The 19,449-nt window shown below is 38.5% G+C and overlaps 1 protein-coding gene across 1 annotated transcript; it reads right to left on the minus strand.

Moving 5' to 3' along the window:
- Positions 1-9,202: 9,202 nt before the first annotated feature.
- LOC141020200 (uncharacterized) lies at positions 9,203-17,992 on the minus strand. The gene is made up of 6 exons (XM_073495268.1): positions 17,951-17,992; positions 14,379-16,357; positions 13,451-13,544; positions 13,079-13,128; positions 12,564-12,632; positions 9,203-11,804 (listed from the first exon to the last, which is right to left on the minus strand). The coding sequence occupies exons 2-5, from the start codon at positions 16,353-16,355 to the stop codon at positions 12,591-12,593; spliced, it is 2,163 nt and encodes a 720-aa protein (XP_073351369.1). The 5' UTR covers positions 16,356-16,357; positions 17,951-17,992; the 3' UTR covers positions 9,203-11,804; positions 12,564-12,590.
- Between the last annotated feature and the right edge of the window lie 1,457 nt (positions 17,993-19,449).

Raw genomic sequence — 19,449 nt, forward strand, 5'->3', positions numbered from 1 at the left:
TTCTGACTTCAGAAATTCAGAATTTTGAGATAAAATCGAGGAAAAAGAAGTCAGAATTTTGAGATAAAATCGAGGAAAAAGAAGTCAGAATTTTGGGGGAAAAAGTCAGAATTTTGAGAAGAAACTTTTGGTGGTGGGGGATTGAAAAAATTGTGGAACTTTTTTTTTTGAGAAAAGTTAAGGGGAAAACATTCAGAATTTTGGGGAGAAAAGTCAGAATTTTGAGAAAAATTTAAGGGTAAAAAGCCAGAATTCTGACTTTTTACCCTCTTAACTTCAGAATTTTGAGAAAAAGTTATGGGAAAAAAAACAGAATTTTGAGGAGAAACTTTTGGTGGTGGTGGAGGGGGGATTGAAAAAATTGAGGAAAAATTTTTTTGAGAAAAAGTTAAAGGGGGAAATAAGTCAGAATTTTAAGAAAAATTTAAGGGGAAAAAAGGTAAGAATTTTGGGGGGAAAGTCAGAATCTTGAGAAAAAAAGTCAGAATTTTGGGAAAAATTGTGGGGAAAAAAGTCAGAATTTTAGTGAAAAAGTCAGAATTTAGAGAAAAGGTTTAGGGGAAAAATCAGAATTTTGAGAAACAAATTGAGCGACAAAAAGTCAGAATTTTGGGGAAAAAGGTCAGAATGTTGAGAAAAAGTTAAGGGGAAAAAAATTCAGAATTTGGGGGGAAAAGTAAAACATTTTGAGGATAAACTTTTTTGGGGGTAGATAGAATTTTGAGAAAAAGTTATGGGAAAAAAGTCAGAATTTGGGGCAGAAAAGTCAGAATTTTGAGGATAAACTTTTGGTGGTTGTGCGTGTGTGTGTGTGTGTGGGGGGGTATTGAAAAATTTGAGGAAAATTTTTTTTTGAGAAAAAGTTAAGGAGGGAAAAAAGTCAGAATTTTAAGAAAAAATAAGGGGGAAAAAAGTAAGAATTTTGGGGGGAAAGTCAGAATCTTGAGAAAATAAGTCAGAATTTTGGGAAAAAGTTGTGGGGAAAAAAGTCAGAATTTTAGTGAAAAAGTCAGAATTTAGAGAAAAGGTTCAGGGGAAAAATCAGAATTTTGAAGAACAAATTGAGCGACAAAAAGTCAGAATTTTGGGGGAAAAGGTCAGAATGTTGAGAAAAAGTTATGGGGAAAAACAGAATTAAACTTTTGATGGTTGTGTGCGTGTGTGGGGGGGGTATTGAAAAATTTGAGGAAATTTTTTTTGAGAAAAAGTTAAGGACGGAAAAAAGTCAGAATTTTAAGAAAAAATTAAGGGGAAAAAAGTAAGAATTTTGGGGGAAAGTCAGAATCTTGAGAAAAAAGTCAGACTTTTGGGGAAAAGTTGTGGGAAAAAAGTCAGAATTTTAGTGAAAAAGTCAGAATTTAGAGAAAAGGTTCAGGGGAAAAATCAGAATTTTGAGAAACAAATTGAGCGACAAAAACTCAGAATTTTGGGGGAAAAGGTCAGAATGTTGAGAAAAAGTTAAGGGGAAAAAAGTCAGAATTTTAAGAAAAAGTTATGGGAAAAAATCAGAATTTGGAGGAGAAAAGTAAAAATTTTGAGGAGAAACTTTTTTGGGGGGGGGAGATAGAACTTTGAGAAAAAGTTATGGGAAGAAAAGTCAGAATTTTGAGGAGAAACTTTTGGTGGTTGTGGGGGGGGGGTATTGAAAAATTTGAGAAAAATTTCTTTGAGAAAAAGTTAAGGAGGGAAAAAAGTCAGAATTTTAAGAAAAAAATAAGGGGAAAAAAGTAAGAATTTTGGGGGAAAGTCAGAATCTTGAGAAAAAAGTCAGACTTTTGGGGAAAAGTTGTGGGAAAAAAGTCAGAATTTTAGTGAAAAAGTCAGAATTTAGAGAAAAGGTTCAGGGGAAAAATCAGAATTTTGAGAAACAAATTGAGCGACAACAAGTCAGAATTTTGGGGGGAAAGGTCAGAATGTTGAGAAAAAGTTAAGGGGAAAAAAGTCAGAATTTTAAGAAAAAGTTATGGGAAAAATTAGAATTTTGGGGAGAAAAGTAAAAATTTTGAGGAGAAACTTTTTTGGGGGGGGAGATAAAATTTTGAGAAAAAGTTATGTGAAAAAAGTCAGAATTTTGGGGAGAAAAGTCATAATTTTGAGGAAAAAGTTAGGGGGGGGGGGGAGCCAGAATTTTAAGAAAAAATTAAGGGGAAAAAAAGTAAGAATTTTAGTGAAAAAGTCAGAATTTAGAGAAAAGGTTCAGGGGAAAAATCAGAATTTTGAGAAACAAATTGAGCGACAAAAAGTCAGAATTTTGGGGGAAAAGGTCAGAATGTTGAGAAAAAGTTAAGGGGAAAAAAGTCAGAATTTTAAGAAAAAGTTATGGGAAAAAATCAGAATTTGGAGGATGAAAGTAAAAATTTTGAGGATAAACTTTTTTTGGGGGGGAGATAGAACTTTGAGAAAAAGTTATGTGAAAAAAGTCAGAATTTTGGGGAGAAAAGTCCGAATTTTGAGGAAAAAGTTAGGGGGGAAAAAAGGCATAATTTTGAGAAAACGTTGAGGGGGAAAATCAGAATTTTGAGAAACAAATTGAGGGACAAAAAGTCCGAATTTTGGGGAAAAAAGTCAGAATGTTGAGAAAAAGTTATGGGGAATAAGTCAGAATTTTGAGAAAAAGTTATGGGACAAAAGTCAGAATTTGGGGCAGAAAAGTCCGAATTTTGAGGAAAAATTTAAGGGGAAAAAAAGCCAGAATTTTGAGAAAACGTTAAGGGGGAAAATCAGAATTGTGAGGAGAAACTTTTTTGGGGGGAGATAGAATTTTGAGAAAAAGTTATGGGAGAAAAGTCAGAATTTTGAGGATAAACTTTTGGTGGTGGTGGAGGGGGGATTGAAAAAATTTAGGAAAACATTTTTTGAGAAAAATTTAAGGGGGGAAAAAAGTCAGAATTTTGGGGGGAAAGTCAGAATCTTGAGAAAAAATGTCAGAATTTTGGGAAAAAGCTGTGGGGAAAAAAGTCAGAATTTTAGTGAAAAAGTCAGAATTTTGAGAAACAAATTGAGGGACAAAAAGTCTGAATTTTGGAGAAAAAAGTCTGAATTTTGGGGAAAAGTTGAGGGAAAAAATCAGAATTTTGGGGAGAAACTTTTTGGGGGGAGATAGAATTTTGAGAAAAAGTTATGGGAAAAAAGTCAGAATTTGGGGGAGAAAAGTCCGAATTTTGAGGATAAACTTTTGGTGGTTGTGGGGGGGGGGGGGGGGGTATTGAAAAATTTGAGGAAAAAATTTTTTTTTGAGAAAAAGTTAAGGAGGGAAAAAAGTCAGAATTTTAAGAAAAAATGAAGGGGAAAAAAAGTAAGAATTTTGGGGGAAAGTCAGAATCTTGAGAAAAAAGTCAGAATTTTGGGGAAAAGTTGTGGGAAAAAAGTCAGAATTCTAGTGAAAAAGTCCGAATTTAGAGAAAAGGTTCAGGGGAAAAATCAGAATTTTGAGAAACAAATTGAGCGACAAAAAGTCAGAATTTTGGGGGAAAAGGTCAGAATGTTGAGAAAAAGTTAAGGGGAAAAAAGTCAGAATTTTAAGAAAAAGTTCTGGGAAAAAATCAGAATTTTGGGGAGAAAAGTAAAAATTTTGAGGAGAAACTTTTTTGGCGGGGGAGATAAAATTTTGAGAAAAAGTTATGGGAAAAAAGTCAGAATTTGGGGCAGAAAAGTCCGAATTTTGAGGAAAAAGTTAGGGGGGGAGAGGAAAGCCAGAATTTTAAGAAAAAATTAAGGGGAAAAAAAGTAAGAATTTTAGTGAAAAAGTCAGAATTTAGAGAAAAGGTTCAGGGGAAAAATCAGAATTTTGAGAAACAAATTGAGCGACAACAAGTCAGAATTTTGGGGGGAAAGGTCAGAATGTTGAGAAAAAGTTAAGGGGAAAAAAGTCAGAATTTTAAGAAAAAGTTATGGGAAAAAATCAGAATTTTGGGGAGAAAAGTAAAAATTTGGAGAAACTTTTTTGGGGGAGATAGAATTTTGAGAAAAAGTTATGGGAAGAAAAGTCAGAATTTGGGGGAGAAAAGTAAGAATTTTGAGGAGAAACTTTTGGTGGTTGTGTGTGTGGGGGGGGTATTGAAAAATTTGAGGAAATTCTTTTTTTGAGAAAAGGTTAAGGAGGGAAAAAAGTCAGAATTTTAAGAAAAAATGAAGGGGAAAAAAAGTCTGAATTTTGGGGGGAAAGTCAGAATCTTGAGAAAAAAAGTCAGAATCTTGAGAAAAAAAGTCAGAATTTTGGGAAAAAGTTGTGGGGAAAAAAGTCAGAATTTTAGTGAAAAAGTCAGAATTTAGAGAAAAGGTTCAGGGGAAAAATCAGAATTTTGAAGAACAAATTGAGCGACAAAAAGTCAGAATTTTTGGGGAAAAGGTCAGAATGTTAAGAAAAAGTTAAGGGGAAAAAAGTCAGAATGTTGAGAAAAAGTTATGGTGAAAAATCTGAATTTTGGGGAGAAAAGTAAAGATTTTGAGGAGAAACTTTTTGGGGGGGGAGATAAAATTTTGAGAAAAAGTTATGGGAAAAAAGTCAGAATTTGGGGGAGAAAAGTAAGAATTTTGAGGAGAAACTTTTGGTGGTTGTGCGTGTGTGCGGGGGGGGGGGGGGGTATTGAAAAATTTGAGGAAAATTTTTTTTTGAGAAAAGGTTAAGGAGGGAAAAAAGTCAGAATTTTAAGAAAAAATGAAGGGGAAAAAAAGTCTGAATTTTGGGGGGAAAGTCAGAATCTTGAGAAAAAAAGTCAGAATTTTAGTGAAAAAGTCAGAATTTAGAGAAAAGGTTCAGGGGAAAAAAGTCAGAATTTTGAGAAAAAGTTATGGGAAAAAAATCAGAATTTTGGGGAGAAAAGTAAGAATTTTGAGGAGAAACTTTTTTGGGGGGAGATAGAATTTTGAGAAAAAGTTATGTGAAAAAAGTCAGAATTTTGGGGAGAAAAGTCAGAATTTTGAGAAAATGTTAAGGGAAAAAAGTCATAATTTTGAGAAAACGTTAAGGGGGAAAATCAGAATTTTGAGGAGACACTTTTTTGGGGGGAGATAAAATTTTGAGAAAAAGTTATGGGAAAAAATCTGAATTTTGGGGGAGAAAAGTCAGAATTTTAAGAAAAAGTTAAGGGAAAGAAGTCAGAATTTTGAGATTTCAGATGATTTCTTTTTTGTCGTGTGAAATGGCGTAAAAAAAGAGATCCAAACACAAAGTGACTCTTTACACTGCTGATCAGTAACATGAGCTTTATAACATGGAACATTTGATCCACAGCAGTTCATTAAATGCATCGTGTCTAACTAGACATTTGATCCACATGTGCTGAACGCTCCCCAGACTCTCCTCGTTCTTCCTGTCTGTACGTTCTGCTGATGATATTTATATTAAGCAACAAAACACAGAACGGAAAAAACTGCGAGTGATTTGTATGTGTGACGCGTGTCGACCACCTGCTGAAGCAGCAGAGCTGTGCTGCAGAGATACTGAGCAGGATTGTGATCAGAAAAGAGCCGTCAGGCCTAAAAGCAGCAATAAGCCTGCAGGCTGAGCTGAGCTGAGCTGAGCGAGGGATGGCAGAGGTGAAGAGAGCGACGCTGAGGACTGAGCAGAGGGCCGATAAGGAGAAATGGTGAGAGGAGGAGAAAGGCAATAAAAGAGGAAAATAAAAACAATCTGCAGCTGCTGCAGGCGTCAACACTGTAATGAGAAGACGTTATAGACGCATGTGTCCATTTTAAACAACATAAAACACAGACAGACACACAACCAGGACAGAATGACAGCCGTGCCTATTAAATGCTATCATGCTCTCAGTTACAGTGACATCATGCTGATGCAAGCTCATCATCTTACGTTTGTTAATTAGCCATAAACACAAAGTACAGCTGAGGACGACGTGAAGATCATCAGTTCTGCAGATATTTAGACCACAGTTTTCAAACTTAAGTCAGAAAATCACCAAAGTTTTTAAAATGTATCCTGAGGGAGACACGAACGTCTGCGCCAAATCTCACATCCATCAATCAACGCAATAACTGACATTAGAAAAACATCATGGTTTGGCTTAATAAGTCGGATGAAGATGGTCCGCCATCTGCGAAAAATAGCAGGTTTCAAAAACCACATCAAATGTCTGCATGTCTCCTTTAAAAAACAACCAGCTTTGTCACCACAGAAACAGCAGGAAATGTCCAAAAGTCTCCTTAAAAACATCCACTGGTGTGACTCGGTCGTGTTGCAGCTGTAATAAAACCACAAAATGTCAAACTGATGGTGGCTTTGGAGAAAAGAAGAACGACAAGTGTTTATTTAAAATTTGATGGCAGGGAAGTTTCCGATATTCTCGAAGCATAAAAGTAGTTTGTCCAGATATTTGAACGTCACATTAAAAGCAAGATTAACATTGAACACTACGCTGAGACAGGCAACCTTGCACCGCCGTCCAAAATAGCCTCATCATTAACAAAAGTAATCATAATTAGGTTATTAATTGTGACGTGTTACCAATCAGATATTGTCGTGGACGAGACGTTGAGTGACAGGATGCTGCATCAGAAATCATATTATCGATACCCATAATCGGAAAATGTTGAATATACAGGTCTACCGCTGATCATAATCATAATAATAACTAAATTCAACAAAGTTTCAGCTTAACTCCGGGTCTGCATGTGATTTGTCCAAGTGGTGTTGCCGTACGGAAAATGTCCAAGATGGTGAACATTAACGTGCATGCTTGCGCTCAGATCGGGTGGTGACAATCCTCCTACACGCTGACGTTAGCATCAGCTGCATTTTTTTGTCCTGCAAGCAAGCAAGCAAGCTAACATGCGCAACTAAAATGGTGGACGTGGATAACATTATTCCTCCTTAACATCAGAGCTTTAGCAAACTGACGTTAGCATTTAGCTCGTACAGCCTCACAGAGCAGCTAGCGTGTTTGTGAACATGTCATGAACTCTGCCGGTGACTCAGCAGCACGTTACATGAATATTAATCGACCATCTGATCCCAGTTTTTCATCACTTTCCTCATCAGCATGATTCCCTCTGAAAATAAATGTTTGGTTTCATCATCCTCCATATTTAAAAGCTTCTCTTGATGTTTTATTCAACAATCTAACTGATGTGCAGCTGCAGAGACACAGACCAGCTGCTGCGACCTGCCCGGCTCTAACACTGCATTAAAGACATGCTGTCTGCCATGGTAACAGCAGCCATATGCTCACACGCTCTCTGGCTGACGAGCTATTTCAGCAGGTGTGAGCTGCGAATCTATTCCAGTTCAACAAAGCGGTGCAGAGAGGTGACGAACACCTTGTGCACGCTGCTGCAGGTCAACATGGCAGCCTGATAATGATGTGAAGGAGAAGATGTTTCCAGAGATAGATGATGTAAGTGTCGCTGTGACGTACGTGTCAGAACGCCTTTCTATAAAAGTGATGATGTGACTCAAAGACAGAGCTCAGTGTGAAAGTCTGTGACTGGAAATACTCAGATAGTAAGTGTGTGTTCCTGCAGCAGCACAGCAGCTCGCTGCCCACATGCTCAGCTGCTTGACTTGTAAATCACATTTCTTCTGTTCTCCCTCAAGAAACAAGAAGAAAAGAAACCAAGAGATGTTGATTTGAATTTTAGTTTCATCTGAAGCTGTTATCATATCAGATTTTTAACTACATGATGATGGTCGAGAAAATTCACATCAACATTATCGCAAAATATAGACAGAAATTAAAAAAAAATTCTATCATGTTTAACTTGGTTTTCTGCGTGTTTTGTTCATTTTTTGGCAAATAAATTACACTCAAAATATGAACATATAGCATGGAGAATACGGAGGACTGACACTGCCAAAATCAAGAAGAAATTTAAAAAAAATAAATGGCGAGATATATAATTTAATTTAGATTTTCTACAAATGTAAATCAAATCAACTCAAAAATAAATAAATAAATGGCTCAGTAAATAATAGGTCATTGAATGCACCAATAATAATAATAAAAGTAAATAAAGGCATTCATTTTTAAAATGTGGCCAAAAAAAAAAAGATTTTGCTGTTTTAATTTGCTTCTGTATTTGTTAACCATTTTATTTATTAAATTATTAACTTTTAATTTTAGTTATTTTGTATTTGTGTATTATTTTGCAGAATGCAAAGGGAAAGAATACAGAAATAAATACATTTAAAAAGAATAATAAATTATTAAAATGGAAAAATAAATGGGAAAAACTATGGGAATTAATGTGAAGGGAAATAAATACAGAAGCAAATAATAATTTTGAGCATTATTTACTTATTTATTGAACTATTTCTTTATTACTTTATCTAATTTCCCATTTTTACAACACAATTATCGTTCACAATAACATTATCATGTTTAACTTTGTTTGCTGTGTGTTTTGTCCAGTTTTTGGCAAATAAATTACACTCAAATTCTGAATGTAGGAAGGAAGGCGGAGAGTACGGAGGACTGAAACTGCCAAAATAGAAAATATAAAAAATGGTGCATAAATAAGTAAAAAAAAGTCAGTAAAATGAATTAATTAATTTGATCTATTATGTATCTATTTATTTATTATTTTGCAAAATGCAAAGGGAAAAGAATAAAGAACTGCACTGGAATTTGCACATGATATCGTGTGTTATTAACACAATATTATTATTTTATTCTTTAATATCACAGTTATTGTCAATGTCGGTATGATGAAAGTTTCTTCAGGACGGCTCATTTTTTGCATTACCTCATCAGAAAGCGTCAACACAGCCAATGAAATGGTTGAAAAAAATTGTTCGAAATCACAAAAAATATTTTTTTTTTAATGCCTTACAACATATTTGTGTTTCTAAAATGTGACATTTGTTCACAATCCTGCTCCTCCAGCAACAAAAACAACCATCATGTATCAGAAGCAACAAGAAAAATATAAAAGGTCTGAAATGTTTCTGTGAGGAAAAGTAATTCAGTTTGTGTCAAGATGACACTGAAGTAAGTTAAACTGCTCGGGAAACAAATACTGTTATCAGCCCCTTCAGGTATTTGGTGACTTGCCAACATCCAGACACACTCGGTTTCCTCGCAGCGAGAACATTTAGTTCCTGTGTAGGAGCAAAAACCATCGTGGGTCCCAATTTCTGCACAAACAACATTTATACGAGAGCTTTGCAAAAACAAACACTGAGGAAGGTTCACAGCAAAAGTCAGTTTCTCAATCAATGATTTCCAGTTCAAGAGAAAGAGATGGGTTCAGTTTTATTGACTTTTATTAAAAAACATTAATTATCTTTTTTACTTCTTAAACAATAAAAAGTGCAGGCATGAAATCCATCTCCGATATTTTACTTAAATCCTGTTTTTTTTTAAACAATTAACGCTTAAACTTCATCTGTCACATCAGCAAAGCAACAACTAGGGCTGAGCGAGTACAGAATAATATACTAATATACTTTTTCAGGGTACAATATGTCAACATCCGTACTTGTGATGAAGGAAAATCCTCAGTGGGCAGCTGACGTGATGTGTATTCAGTAGCGTCTAAAACTTGTTTTACTTTTCTGGTCAAAAATATTGAACTGAAGCTCAATTCTGAGGCTGTTTCGAATAAATAATAAATAGAGCGACTTCTGATCAACTCGTATCAATTTCAGCCTTCATTAAACAACTTCTGTTTAGCCCCACCCACTTCCAGTTTAAGCACCTCCCACTTCTGGTTCAAGCCCCGCCCATTCCAGGTCCAGGTAATTTGGTAGGTTGAACAGGTACAGATGAGGGTGTACTCGCTCATCCCTGGTAACGACTCATGAGAACTAAAATACAAGCGCTCTTACAAAGACGGATAGTTAAAGCTGCACTAGGCGACTTCAGCTCTACGTGGAGGTAAAATATTAAAGGGTCGATTCACCCAAATCACAAAAATATATCTGAGTCGACTTTAACTTTCTTGGCGGCTGGATCTGCGAGATAATGTGATCTCGAGATCCAAATAAGGGGCCAGTGCCACCTAAGACAGGAATTGGGGAAGTCTTCTCCGGGGCGAACTCAGCTATGTGAGACTACGTTTGCTGAAACACGAGAGGGCTTTTATTTTGAAACAGATACAGGAATGGTTGAGTTTGTAGTAACAGCTTAATGCAGTGACTTTAACAGGGCGAACAGGAGCGGACCAAAACTAAACTTAGCACAACAGCAGAGAGAAACAAAGAGAAGCCTGCTTCAAATAAAGGCCTGGTACCTTCTGCAGTCCAGGAAAATAAAGGCCCCCGGCCACTATTTGAGTAAATATGGAAGTTTTTTTTGGAAAACAGCAGCAAATCCTCATATTTAACAAGCTGGAATTAGTATTTTTGTGTTTGGCATTTTATAAATCATCACAGACTAGTGTTTCATCTTATCAGAGTTTGTGTGCTTTTGTTGTAGTGATGCTTTAACTAACATAATTACATTATTTAACAGATACGCCACAAAACAATAAACTGTTTGTCAGTCTTAAGTTTCCACATCCTGTGAGCAGAGAAACATCCAAACCTGACACCAGAAATAACTTGAATACGGTGAATGTGCAGTTTGTGGATTGTTCTTCTCTATCGCAGCCTTACTTTGTGATTTAGACACAAATTCAATATCGTTTTATATAAATCTTGCTTAGTGCAGCTTTATGTTAAACTTAAATACTTTTAGTGAAAAGAAGAATAAAGTCTACAAATAGAAATAAATAACAACTGATAGAATAAAATCATACTATAAAGTAGGCCTGGGCGATAAACCGAAAATTTACCGATACCGAAATTTACGACGATAACCAACGTTATTTTGCCCCTGTCGGTATATTCAGTGTCTTAAAAAAAAAAAGTCGTTTTTGTCTTGTTTGGCTGTGTGCGTAGGCTACCGGTATGTTCATGTCCCTTTAAGACGCTCGGCTGTACGACGTATACAGCGCGTGTAGTCACGTGACTCCATCCGGTCTGTTACAAGAAGGGAAAGAGACGGTGAGACGGAGAAAATGGAGCACGCCGGGTCAAAAGATGAAGCGGCTGCTGCTGCTGTCGAATCTCTTTATAAGAGACTGTATTTTTAATACTTTGTGTTTGAAGGAAATTTAAGTGAAACTTTATAATGATCAATAATAAGCTTTTGGTTAGTTTGACTGTACAAATTCTTACTTATTGTTCATTTATCGTTATCGAGGTGAGTTGCTCAATATATCGTGATATTGATTTGAGGCCATATCGCCCAGCCCTACTATAAAGTGCCTGGTAGCGAACATCAACTGTGCATGCAGCTCGACGAAAATAAATTAAGTTATGGTTGGTTATGTGATGACTGAAGCACTAACAGGAATAGAAAAGTAGTACAAAAACTGTAGAAAGAAAAGAAAGTGGCCTCATATAAAGATATTCTATACAACAGATCAATAAAGCTCATTTAAACTCTAATATAATAATAATTATGCCCAAATAATAAACTGTATATTTGTGACATGGCGGGTCCAAGTGTGGATCATGAAGACGAGGAATAAATAGTCACGCACACTTTTGTACACACACAAACACACACACACACACACACACACAACCACACACATATCTCAGAGAAACAGAACAAGACACATCTTATAAAAAATCTTGAAGTGGCCCCTGGTTGATCCGTCTGTGGTGACTCTCACCAGAAGGTTTTCCTTCTGCTCGAGCAAACACATACACACAACCACACACACACACATACACACAACCACACACACACACACACACAAACACACACACACACACACACGCCTTAATTAGTGTTATAAAACTGCAGCGGTGAAATCAGGCAGATCACGTCGCACCCTGAGGAGATCTGTGGATCACTCTGGAAAAAAAGAGACAATAAAAAGCATTAAAGATGAAAAATTGATTCTATTCTTATACATATACATTGTTCCCTCAATTAATCGTTCATTCGGTCTATAAAATGTCAGACAAAAGTGCAAATGCTCAGAGCCGTATCCTCGAGGACAAGTTGACATCTTCAAATGTCTTGTTTTGTCACGTCTAAAAATATTTTTTTTCTGTCATATAAAGCCGGGAGAGGCAACAAAATCTGGCATTTGAGAAGCTCCAACCATCAAATGTTTGTTGCTGTTCCTTGAGAAATGACTTCAAGGGTAACTTTCAGATCTTCAGGAGTTCTACTGCAAATGTGAAAAAAGTAGTATAAAGCCTTTGCCAAGTTGCATTGTGGGTAATATAGGTGCCAGGTGTTGAAAAGCAGTCCACTGGTCTGTTGTACTCCTATAACACTGCAGGGCTCATTATGGACAGTTTAAAAACAAAATGATCAAAATCGATCCGGCAGAACCAGAAATATCACCTTTTTTTTTATTACACACATTCTTCTTCCTGGCGCCTACATTACCCACAATGCACCCTGGCCACTGAGTAACATCGCTGGAGGCAGTTTATCAGATTACATGCAGCAAACGACTTTATACTACCCATTTCACACATGCAGTATTACTTCCCAAGTACCCTGTAAACACACTTTAATGTGGAAAACTGGTGGAGTGACCCTTTAAAACGATTAATCGATTATCAAACGCTTGTATAATTGCTAAATATTATTATTTACCTCCAGTTTCCCCAGATGTCTTTCAGGTCATCTCTTGTGTTGTCTGGTTACACTCGTCAACAGTTTGTTCTGTTGGACACAAGAAAAAACATCAGCTGGAAATAAAAAAAAAAAAAAAAGAAAAATTGGACAAAAATGATTTTTCTGAAGCAGAAAATGTTTTATAACGATCATCAGATAATGAAACTAAACTTGTAAAAATGTGGGTTATTTTTTTTTATTTTCTATTTTTGACCAAACATGTCGTTAATGTGTTTTTCTTAAGTAGGTCAGTGTCATGTGAGGATTTAGGGGCTTTAGCCAAGTAGTAGAGAGGGGTGTCCACATACTTTTGGTCACGTACACGCTTCCTCTTTGCTTCTAGTTATCAGGTGTTTTCAGGTTTTTGATCATGTGACTTGTATTTTTCACACACAGTACTACAGCTGCACACTACCACAGTGTGATCAGAGCCTAGAGGTTACGCTAGCGACCCCCAGAGGCCGAGCAGCTCGTCACACCTCAGCTCTGTTTACCTTGTGCTCCGGACATCTGATCGAGAAGTTTTCTTCGTTTAAGACGCAGCCTGAAAAAAAAAGCACACACACACACACACAGGCACAAAATCAGACTTTAAAATGTGTCATTTAAAAAGATTCATCACTTCATGCTGAGTGACACCGACAGACCTCCCACACACAAGATAAAAGCACAAATGAGTCAAACTGTCACCTTCGCAGATCCGTCACATCATTTTCACAGACAGCAGAGATTTTTTAGGTTACAGCACAAAAAACACGAGATAAAAATATTTACAAACGCTACAGAGAATGACAGCTCGGTCCCCCCTCGATAATAACAGGGTCGTATTCGAGCCTTTATTTCTCCTGACATGTCTGACAGCTTACCTGACTGAATGGCACATCTGTAGTGATAATTTCGGGGACAGCCCTTCTGGAAACATCCCATTATTGCACCTGTTTGTTGGCACGCTGAACACACCTGAAAACAAACGTGGCATCTATTCATCATCATCTTTTATCTCTATATGTGATGTTGAATCATGTAAAATAATAAACAAGATGATGTTCAGTTCCTCTTAATGCTCTTCCAGTACAAGAGGTTTTATTTTTTTATCCTGTACTTCAGCTTGAGGTAACAGGAGGCTTCACATGAGTCACGATCTCATAAAAGAGTCAAATCACAACGGCACCTCTCAAAGTTAAAAGTCTCTTTAGCATGAAATGTCCTCATTGTTGTGTGAGACGTGTAAAGAGCGAATTTCAAGCTAAATAACAGAGTGAGCTGATTGTTAATTTGTGGCAATTGCCAGAAAATTAGTCATCAACATTCTGATTATTAACTAATTGTCGATTTTTAAGCAAAGGTGGTGAAACAATACTTCACGTTTCCCAGTTTCGCTTGGCTTTTTTTAAACTATCTTTGCAAAGATGATTAATAAAATAATCCTTTATGAAAATAATCTCTAGCTGCAGCCAATATAGATTTGATTTGACTATTTCATACGTCTGCTGCTTCATATTATCTGCTTTTCTACACAGAAGTCTCAGATGAACTTTTTTCTCCTCCTCCCTTTCTGATTTGTTCCCTTTACTCGTGGATTATTGTTATTTTTTGTGTTGCTGTTTCCTTTAAAGCATATTTTAGTCTCTGGAAAAGCGCTTTGCAAATCTAATATATTATTATCTACTAGAAGAAGGACTGTGGCGTTGGAGAATTTTATAATCATACGTACAGTAACTTTCCCACAGAGAGTTGATCTTTCAATCCTTGTGTTGTTGTTTTAAAATAAAGACCTCGTTCTGTGTCACTCACTGTTTCTTGAGCGAGCCGGGCCGCCTCCTCCAGCCCGTACAGCTTCCCTCTGACCAGAAACACTCCGGCGGACCAGATCCCGCAGTCCTCGTGGATCCAGCACTCGTGCAGGCGAAGAGGCACCTTTGGGAGAGAGTGGTTGTCGCCCTCGAGCAAACCATTAACAGCAGAGCGGTCGTAACCGCCACAACCATCATCTGAGGAGTTCACTGAATGGCTTTTAACGAGTAAATGTTCTTCCTCGTTCTGCTCGGTCCTGCCGTTCTGCTGCTGGTTCTGACAGTCCACAGACGGGCTGCTGGTGGGATGGTACGGTCCGTGAAGGTCCCCGAGGCCCATGGCGTTCGCCGTCTGACCACACAGGCAGCACAGCAGCGTGTCCTGACATCGGTTCTCTGGGCTGAAACGACCCAGCTGGAAACAGGAAGTGTTAGGAACGAACCCCGACAGAGACCTGGAGGCCGCCCGCTGCTGTCCTCCTCTGCTGCTGCTCACTGTGGCCTCCTCCTCCTGATAGTTGACCACGGTGCACGTCCTCTTCTCCACGTGGACAAACGGGCAGAAATTGCCAGATTTTTTCTCCTTTTTCTCCTCTTTGATTTTTGCATATTTGAGCATGATTTCTGGCTCTATGGGAGGAAACTGAGCAGAAGGTCCGGCCTGCGATCGCCTTTTTTTCTTCCGTCTCACGACAGTTTTTTTGTTTGCCGACTTGTTTATCTGCTCTGGTTGAGTTCTGCTGTTCTCTTTCTGTTCAGTCCTTCTCAACTTTTTAGCTTTTTTACAAATGTTGAGCGGCTTCTTTCGTTTATGACTGATTGTTTTCGTGCGGGACACGCTGCGGCGAGGCTGCGGCTTGTGCGGCTCTCTCTGTGGCGACTTCCTGTCCGTCTGATCGTCCACGCCGGACTCCTCTGAGTGGCTGCTCGCTCTTTGTGACACATCTGGCTGCGAGACCGGCTCGTCTGCGTCTGAGCTGGATATCCTCACCGCATACTCGATCATGTCATCAGAGTCACAGCTTTCGTTGTATATTCCCACGGCGTCGTTTTTGGCTCGTCGCCTCAGACTGTGCCGGGACCCGCTGCAGGTAAGCGGCGGCGTTTCAGAGGCAGACTTCCTGATTCTGCTGCTACGTCGGACTTGTCTGCGTGGAGCTTTTTTCTCCGGACTCTGTGGAGGAGTTTCTCTCCCCAAACTCTTCTTAGAAGTAAAAGAGTTCCTTTTCTTTTTCTGGTTAGTGACTGAAACTTCAATAACGTCGCTGTCATCGCTTGAAAGGTCTACCGGGGATTCAGCGGGGTTGCCATAAACAGCACTTAGGTCTGACAGGAGGACAACAGGCCTGGTGTGATGAACAGGAATGTCCACTGAGCTGTCCGAGGACTCCTCCGAGTACGAGCTGTCGGGACTGGGCGAGCTCAGAGGCTGAGGTAGGTGATAGCAACCTCTCCCTTCATCCAGCGAGGACACCGCTGGGGACAGGGGCTCCACGATGTGCCTCACACTGTCTTGAATGAAAGGAGTGCATAAGAGCGGCTCCTTCGCCGAAGAAACCAGGAAAATAACATCCGAGCCGCTGTCGCTCTCCTCCCCGCAGCTGCTCTCGGGAACTGGACCGCTGCTCTGGTCGGGCCCGTAGAAACCAGGATGCCACAGGTTGCCGTGGACTCCGTCGCGGTACAGGTCCAGCCCAGGAGCTATTGTTGAATTCATGTAGTTACCCAACGACTCGGGGCGCTGCTCCATGTCTCTGCAGTGGACAGGAGCACCCGGCAGGGAGCTGTAGGAGGACGAGGCTCTGGTTCTGAACGGGGAGCTGAGCTCTGTGCTACAGCTCGGCGGGCGTCGGTGGTACCACTCGGGCTTCTTGGCCAGGTCCATGGCTTCAGTGTGGCTGCGGGTCAGCGGATTGACTGAGTAGCTCTTTGACAGGTCCATCGCCATGAGAGACGGATCCTGAGAGGACACTTCCATCACTGCAGAAAACACACATTAACATTACTGAGATGAGTCATCTTATACCTGTTTTTTATTTTTTTGCAGTCATCAGCGTTCAGCAGCTTCTATCCTGTTTATGTAAATGTGTTTTACATGAAAGCAAAGAGGCAGTGGAGGCTTCAAAGTTAGAGAGGGAAGCGTGTGCCCTTCTCTCATTACTCAAACCACCATCGTTATTACAAACCACCTTGAGATCCAGGACTTGGATCACTTATGCTATTTTTTCTTTTGGTCATTAGTCTCCCTCTCTCTCTTTTTTTTAAATAAAATAAAGTATTTAAATCTAAAAGTTCACTGGCAGAAATGTCTATAAAACCATTTTTAATTTAAAAGATTTCACTTGACCAGTTTAACACAGCAGAGGATGAAAACAACATACATAAAATATGATAAGAATACAGATAAGAAATATATAAACACACAAAGTGACCACCAAAAATCATGCGGGACCATTTCAGGAGAAATCCAAGTAAACTACAAACTCAGGGTCTAAAATAATAATATTTTTATTCTGTTGTTTTTTCCCCTATATTTGCTTCAGAAATTGACTATTACAGAAATAGTTAGAAAAGGTTATTTTTCAGTTTAGATAACCAGTTGGCCATTTCAGTCATTTTTCAAGTAAAAATAGTAAGACGTGCAGATCATTCTCTGGTTTCAGCTCCTTAATTGACAGAAGCTGTTCTCAGAGGAAAATAAGGTCGAACACTGTGTGAAGCTAGAAAGGTGGCAGGGTCCGCCAAATATAAACAAAGTAAAACAGTATGAAGTTGTGTTGTCCTTCAAGATCAGCTTGTTTATTCAGTTCATTCAGTCACGAAAACAAAGAGAGGTTGTTTATTTAGTTTGTTTGGGCAGAAATTAAACAGCCGGTGAAGATCTTTCTCTTCTGATTAAGATTTCGTCCCCAAAACTACGTAGAGAACATTTGAAGACGTTTCCTCTGGGAAGTTATGACGGGTGTTTTTAGACATTAAACAGACGGTATATTAGTTAATGAATCTGAAAATAGTCATAAGATCGATCGATAATGAAAATAATTGTCAGCTGGATTCCTGCCACCCAAACTTTTTAGTTGACACTGAACATTACTTAGTACGGCTGCAGCTAACAACTATATTCATTATCAATTAATCTGCTTATTATTTTCACGATCAACTGATTAATTTAGTCTAAAACATGTCAAAAAAAATGTCAAAACACTCACAGTGACGTCTTCAAAATGCTTTTTGTGTCCAACCAGCTGACACAACGAGAAAAATCAAATACACACAATAAACCTGTCAGACATTTATTTGGTATCGTGAGCTTAAGTATTTACAATAAATACTACTTTACAAAATATAAAAGGAAGGACATTTTTTATCAAATCTTAAATTAAAACTACTAATTTCACTGTATTGTGATGACTTGTCACAGCAGTGTCAGTATGATGTGCAGCTGAAACATGAAGGTAAAATGAACCTAAACAAATATTGGATTGGTTTCGATTTTCAATGTCAACATTATTCATTTATTTTTTATTATGCTGGTTAATATTCTGTCAGGAAAACAGGGACACACACACACACCTGGACATGATGCCTGAGTGAGCTGTGTGATGTGAACAGGTAGGCCCGCTCACTGATCCATCAGGAGTGATGTCAGAGGTAATGTAAGCTGCCTGTAAATAACAACATGATGTGCTGCAGCTCCAACTCACAACAAGTGTTTCGTCCGTATTTTAAAAGTTAGCGGCGCCGTGATCTTACCCCTGCGGCGGCGGTAGTCTCGGCTGGGCGACCCCGGTCCTGACCGTAAGGATGTCACTTTCCCCCTCAAACAAGTCTGGTAGCTGGGTTAGCTAACACACCTATGATCCAGGCCCATCATCAGCACTGGATGTAAACAAAAGCGGTTCATGCTAGCTGGCGAGCTAACGTTAGCCCGCTAAGCTATCTCCAGACGTAGACGACGCTCGACGCGATAACGGCGGAGAAACATTACGACTGAATTAAACTGCTGAGCAGGTAATCGCACCCCGCCTCGCTACTGTTGGTATTTTAAAGTTGTCATCATGGAGACCTTCTTCCTCCAGCGTCAAGTCGCACCGACACAACCGGGAGGACACCGGAAGAGAACGGCGTCCCTTCGAAGTAAAAGCATCGACCGTTATGCGCGGTTTTTTAAAAGATGGCGGCCTGACTAATACCGCTTTCCCACTGGTCAAAAATCTCACGTAAACACGCTAAGATCAGGCTTCTTTTTTTGGTGCATTATGAATATGAATTACATTTTTTTTAATCACCTCGGCTCGACCCGGGTGAACGCGCTTAAATTCCGCCGCGCGAAGTGATGACGCGTTCTCAACATCCGGTGGTGGCGCGTAAATAAATACGGAATTTGGGATGCGGTGTATTAAGGACGTTTTATTACTGGACACATAATAAAAAATTGACAGACATTATTTGAGGTGGAGCGCAGTTAATTCATATGAAAGCTGCTCAGCGGTGTTTTGAAGCCAAAAAAAAAAAAAAAAAAAAAAAAAAGTTTGCCCGCCCAGCGATGAAAACACCTGGATCACCGACCGAGCCGGCTAACTTCCGGGTTAGCGCCCGGCTAACTTAAAGGGGGATAAAATGGTTTAATCGTGCGAATATTTGTGGCTGCATCTTCACAACAAAGCAAAAATAACACGAGTGTAGTAGCTGTGAATTTCTATATTTCATGTTCAAACTACACCCCACATTTCAACCTGGCAAAACAAAATAACAGACAGCATTAGTTTAATCAGCCAATTTGATTTCATTAATAAAAACATTTTTATTAATACTGCAGTGTATAAATATATATTACAGTTTGTGTATGACAGAGAAATCTACCAGTTCACTGCCAGAAATGTTTATAAAACCATTTTTAATTTAAAAGATTTAATTGATAATAAAAAAAAAAACTTGACCAGTTTAACGACACGTACAGCAGAGGACGAGCGGATGAAAACAACATACATGATATATGATAAAACATAATTGCACAAGTCAGACTTAAGTTTTACAAAAACAAAATGGCTGTACAGATAAAATATATATAA

The sequence above is a fragment of the Pagrus major genome, chromosome 23 (assembly GCF_040436345.1).
Source record: "Pagrus major chromosome 23, Pma_NU_1.0".
In the NCBI taxonomy this organism is placed as follows: domain Eukaryota; kingdom Metazoa; phylum Chordata; class Actinopteri; order Spariformes; family Sparidae; genus Pagrus; species Pagrus major.

Coding starts and splice junctions, on each gene's coding strand:
- LOC141020200 (XM_073495268.1), bottom strand. CDS start 16,355: ATGGAAGTGTCCTCTCAGGATCCGTCTCTCATGGCGATGGACCTGTCA. Junction 13,129..13,450: donor CAGATGTGCCATTCAGTCAG/GTAAGCTGTCAG, acceptor TTTTTTTTTCAG/GCTGCGTCTTAAACGAAGAA. Junction 12,633..13,078: donor TCAGATGTCCGGAGCACAAG/GTAAACAGAGCT, acceptor TGTGTCCAACAG/AACAAACTGTTGACGAGTGT.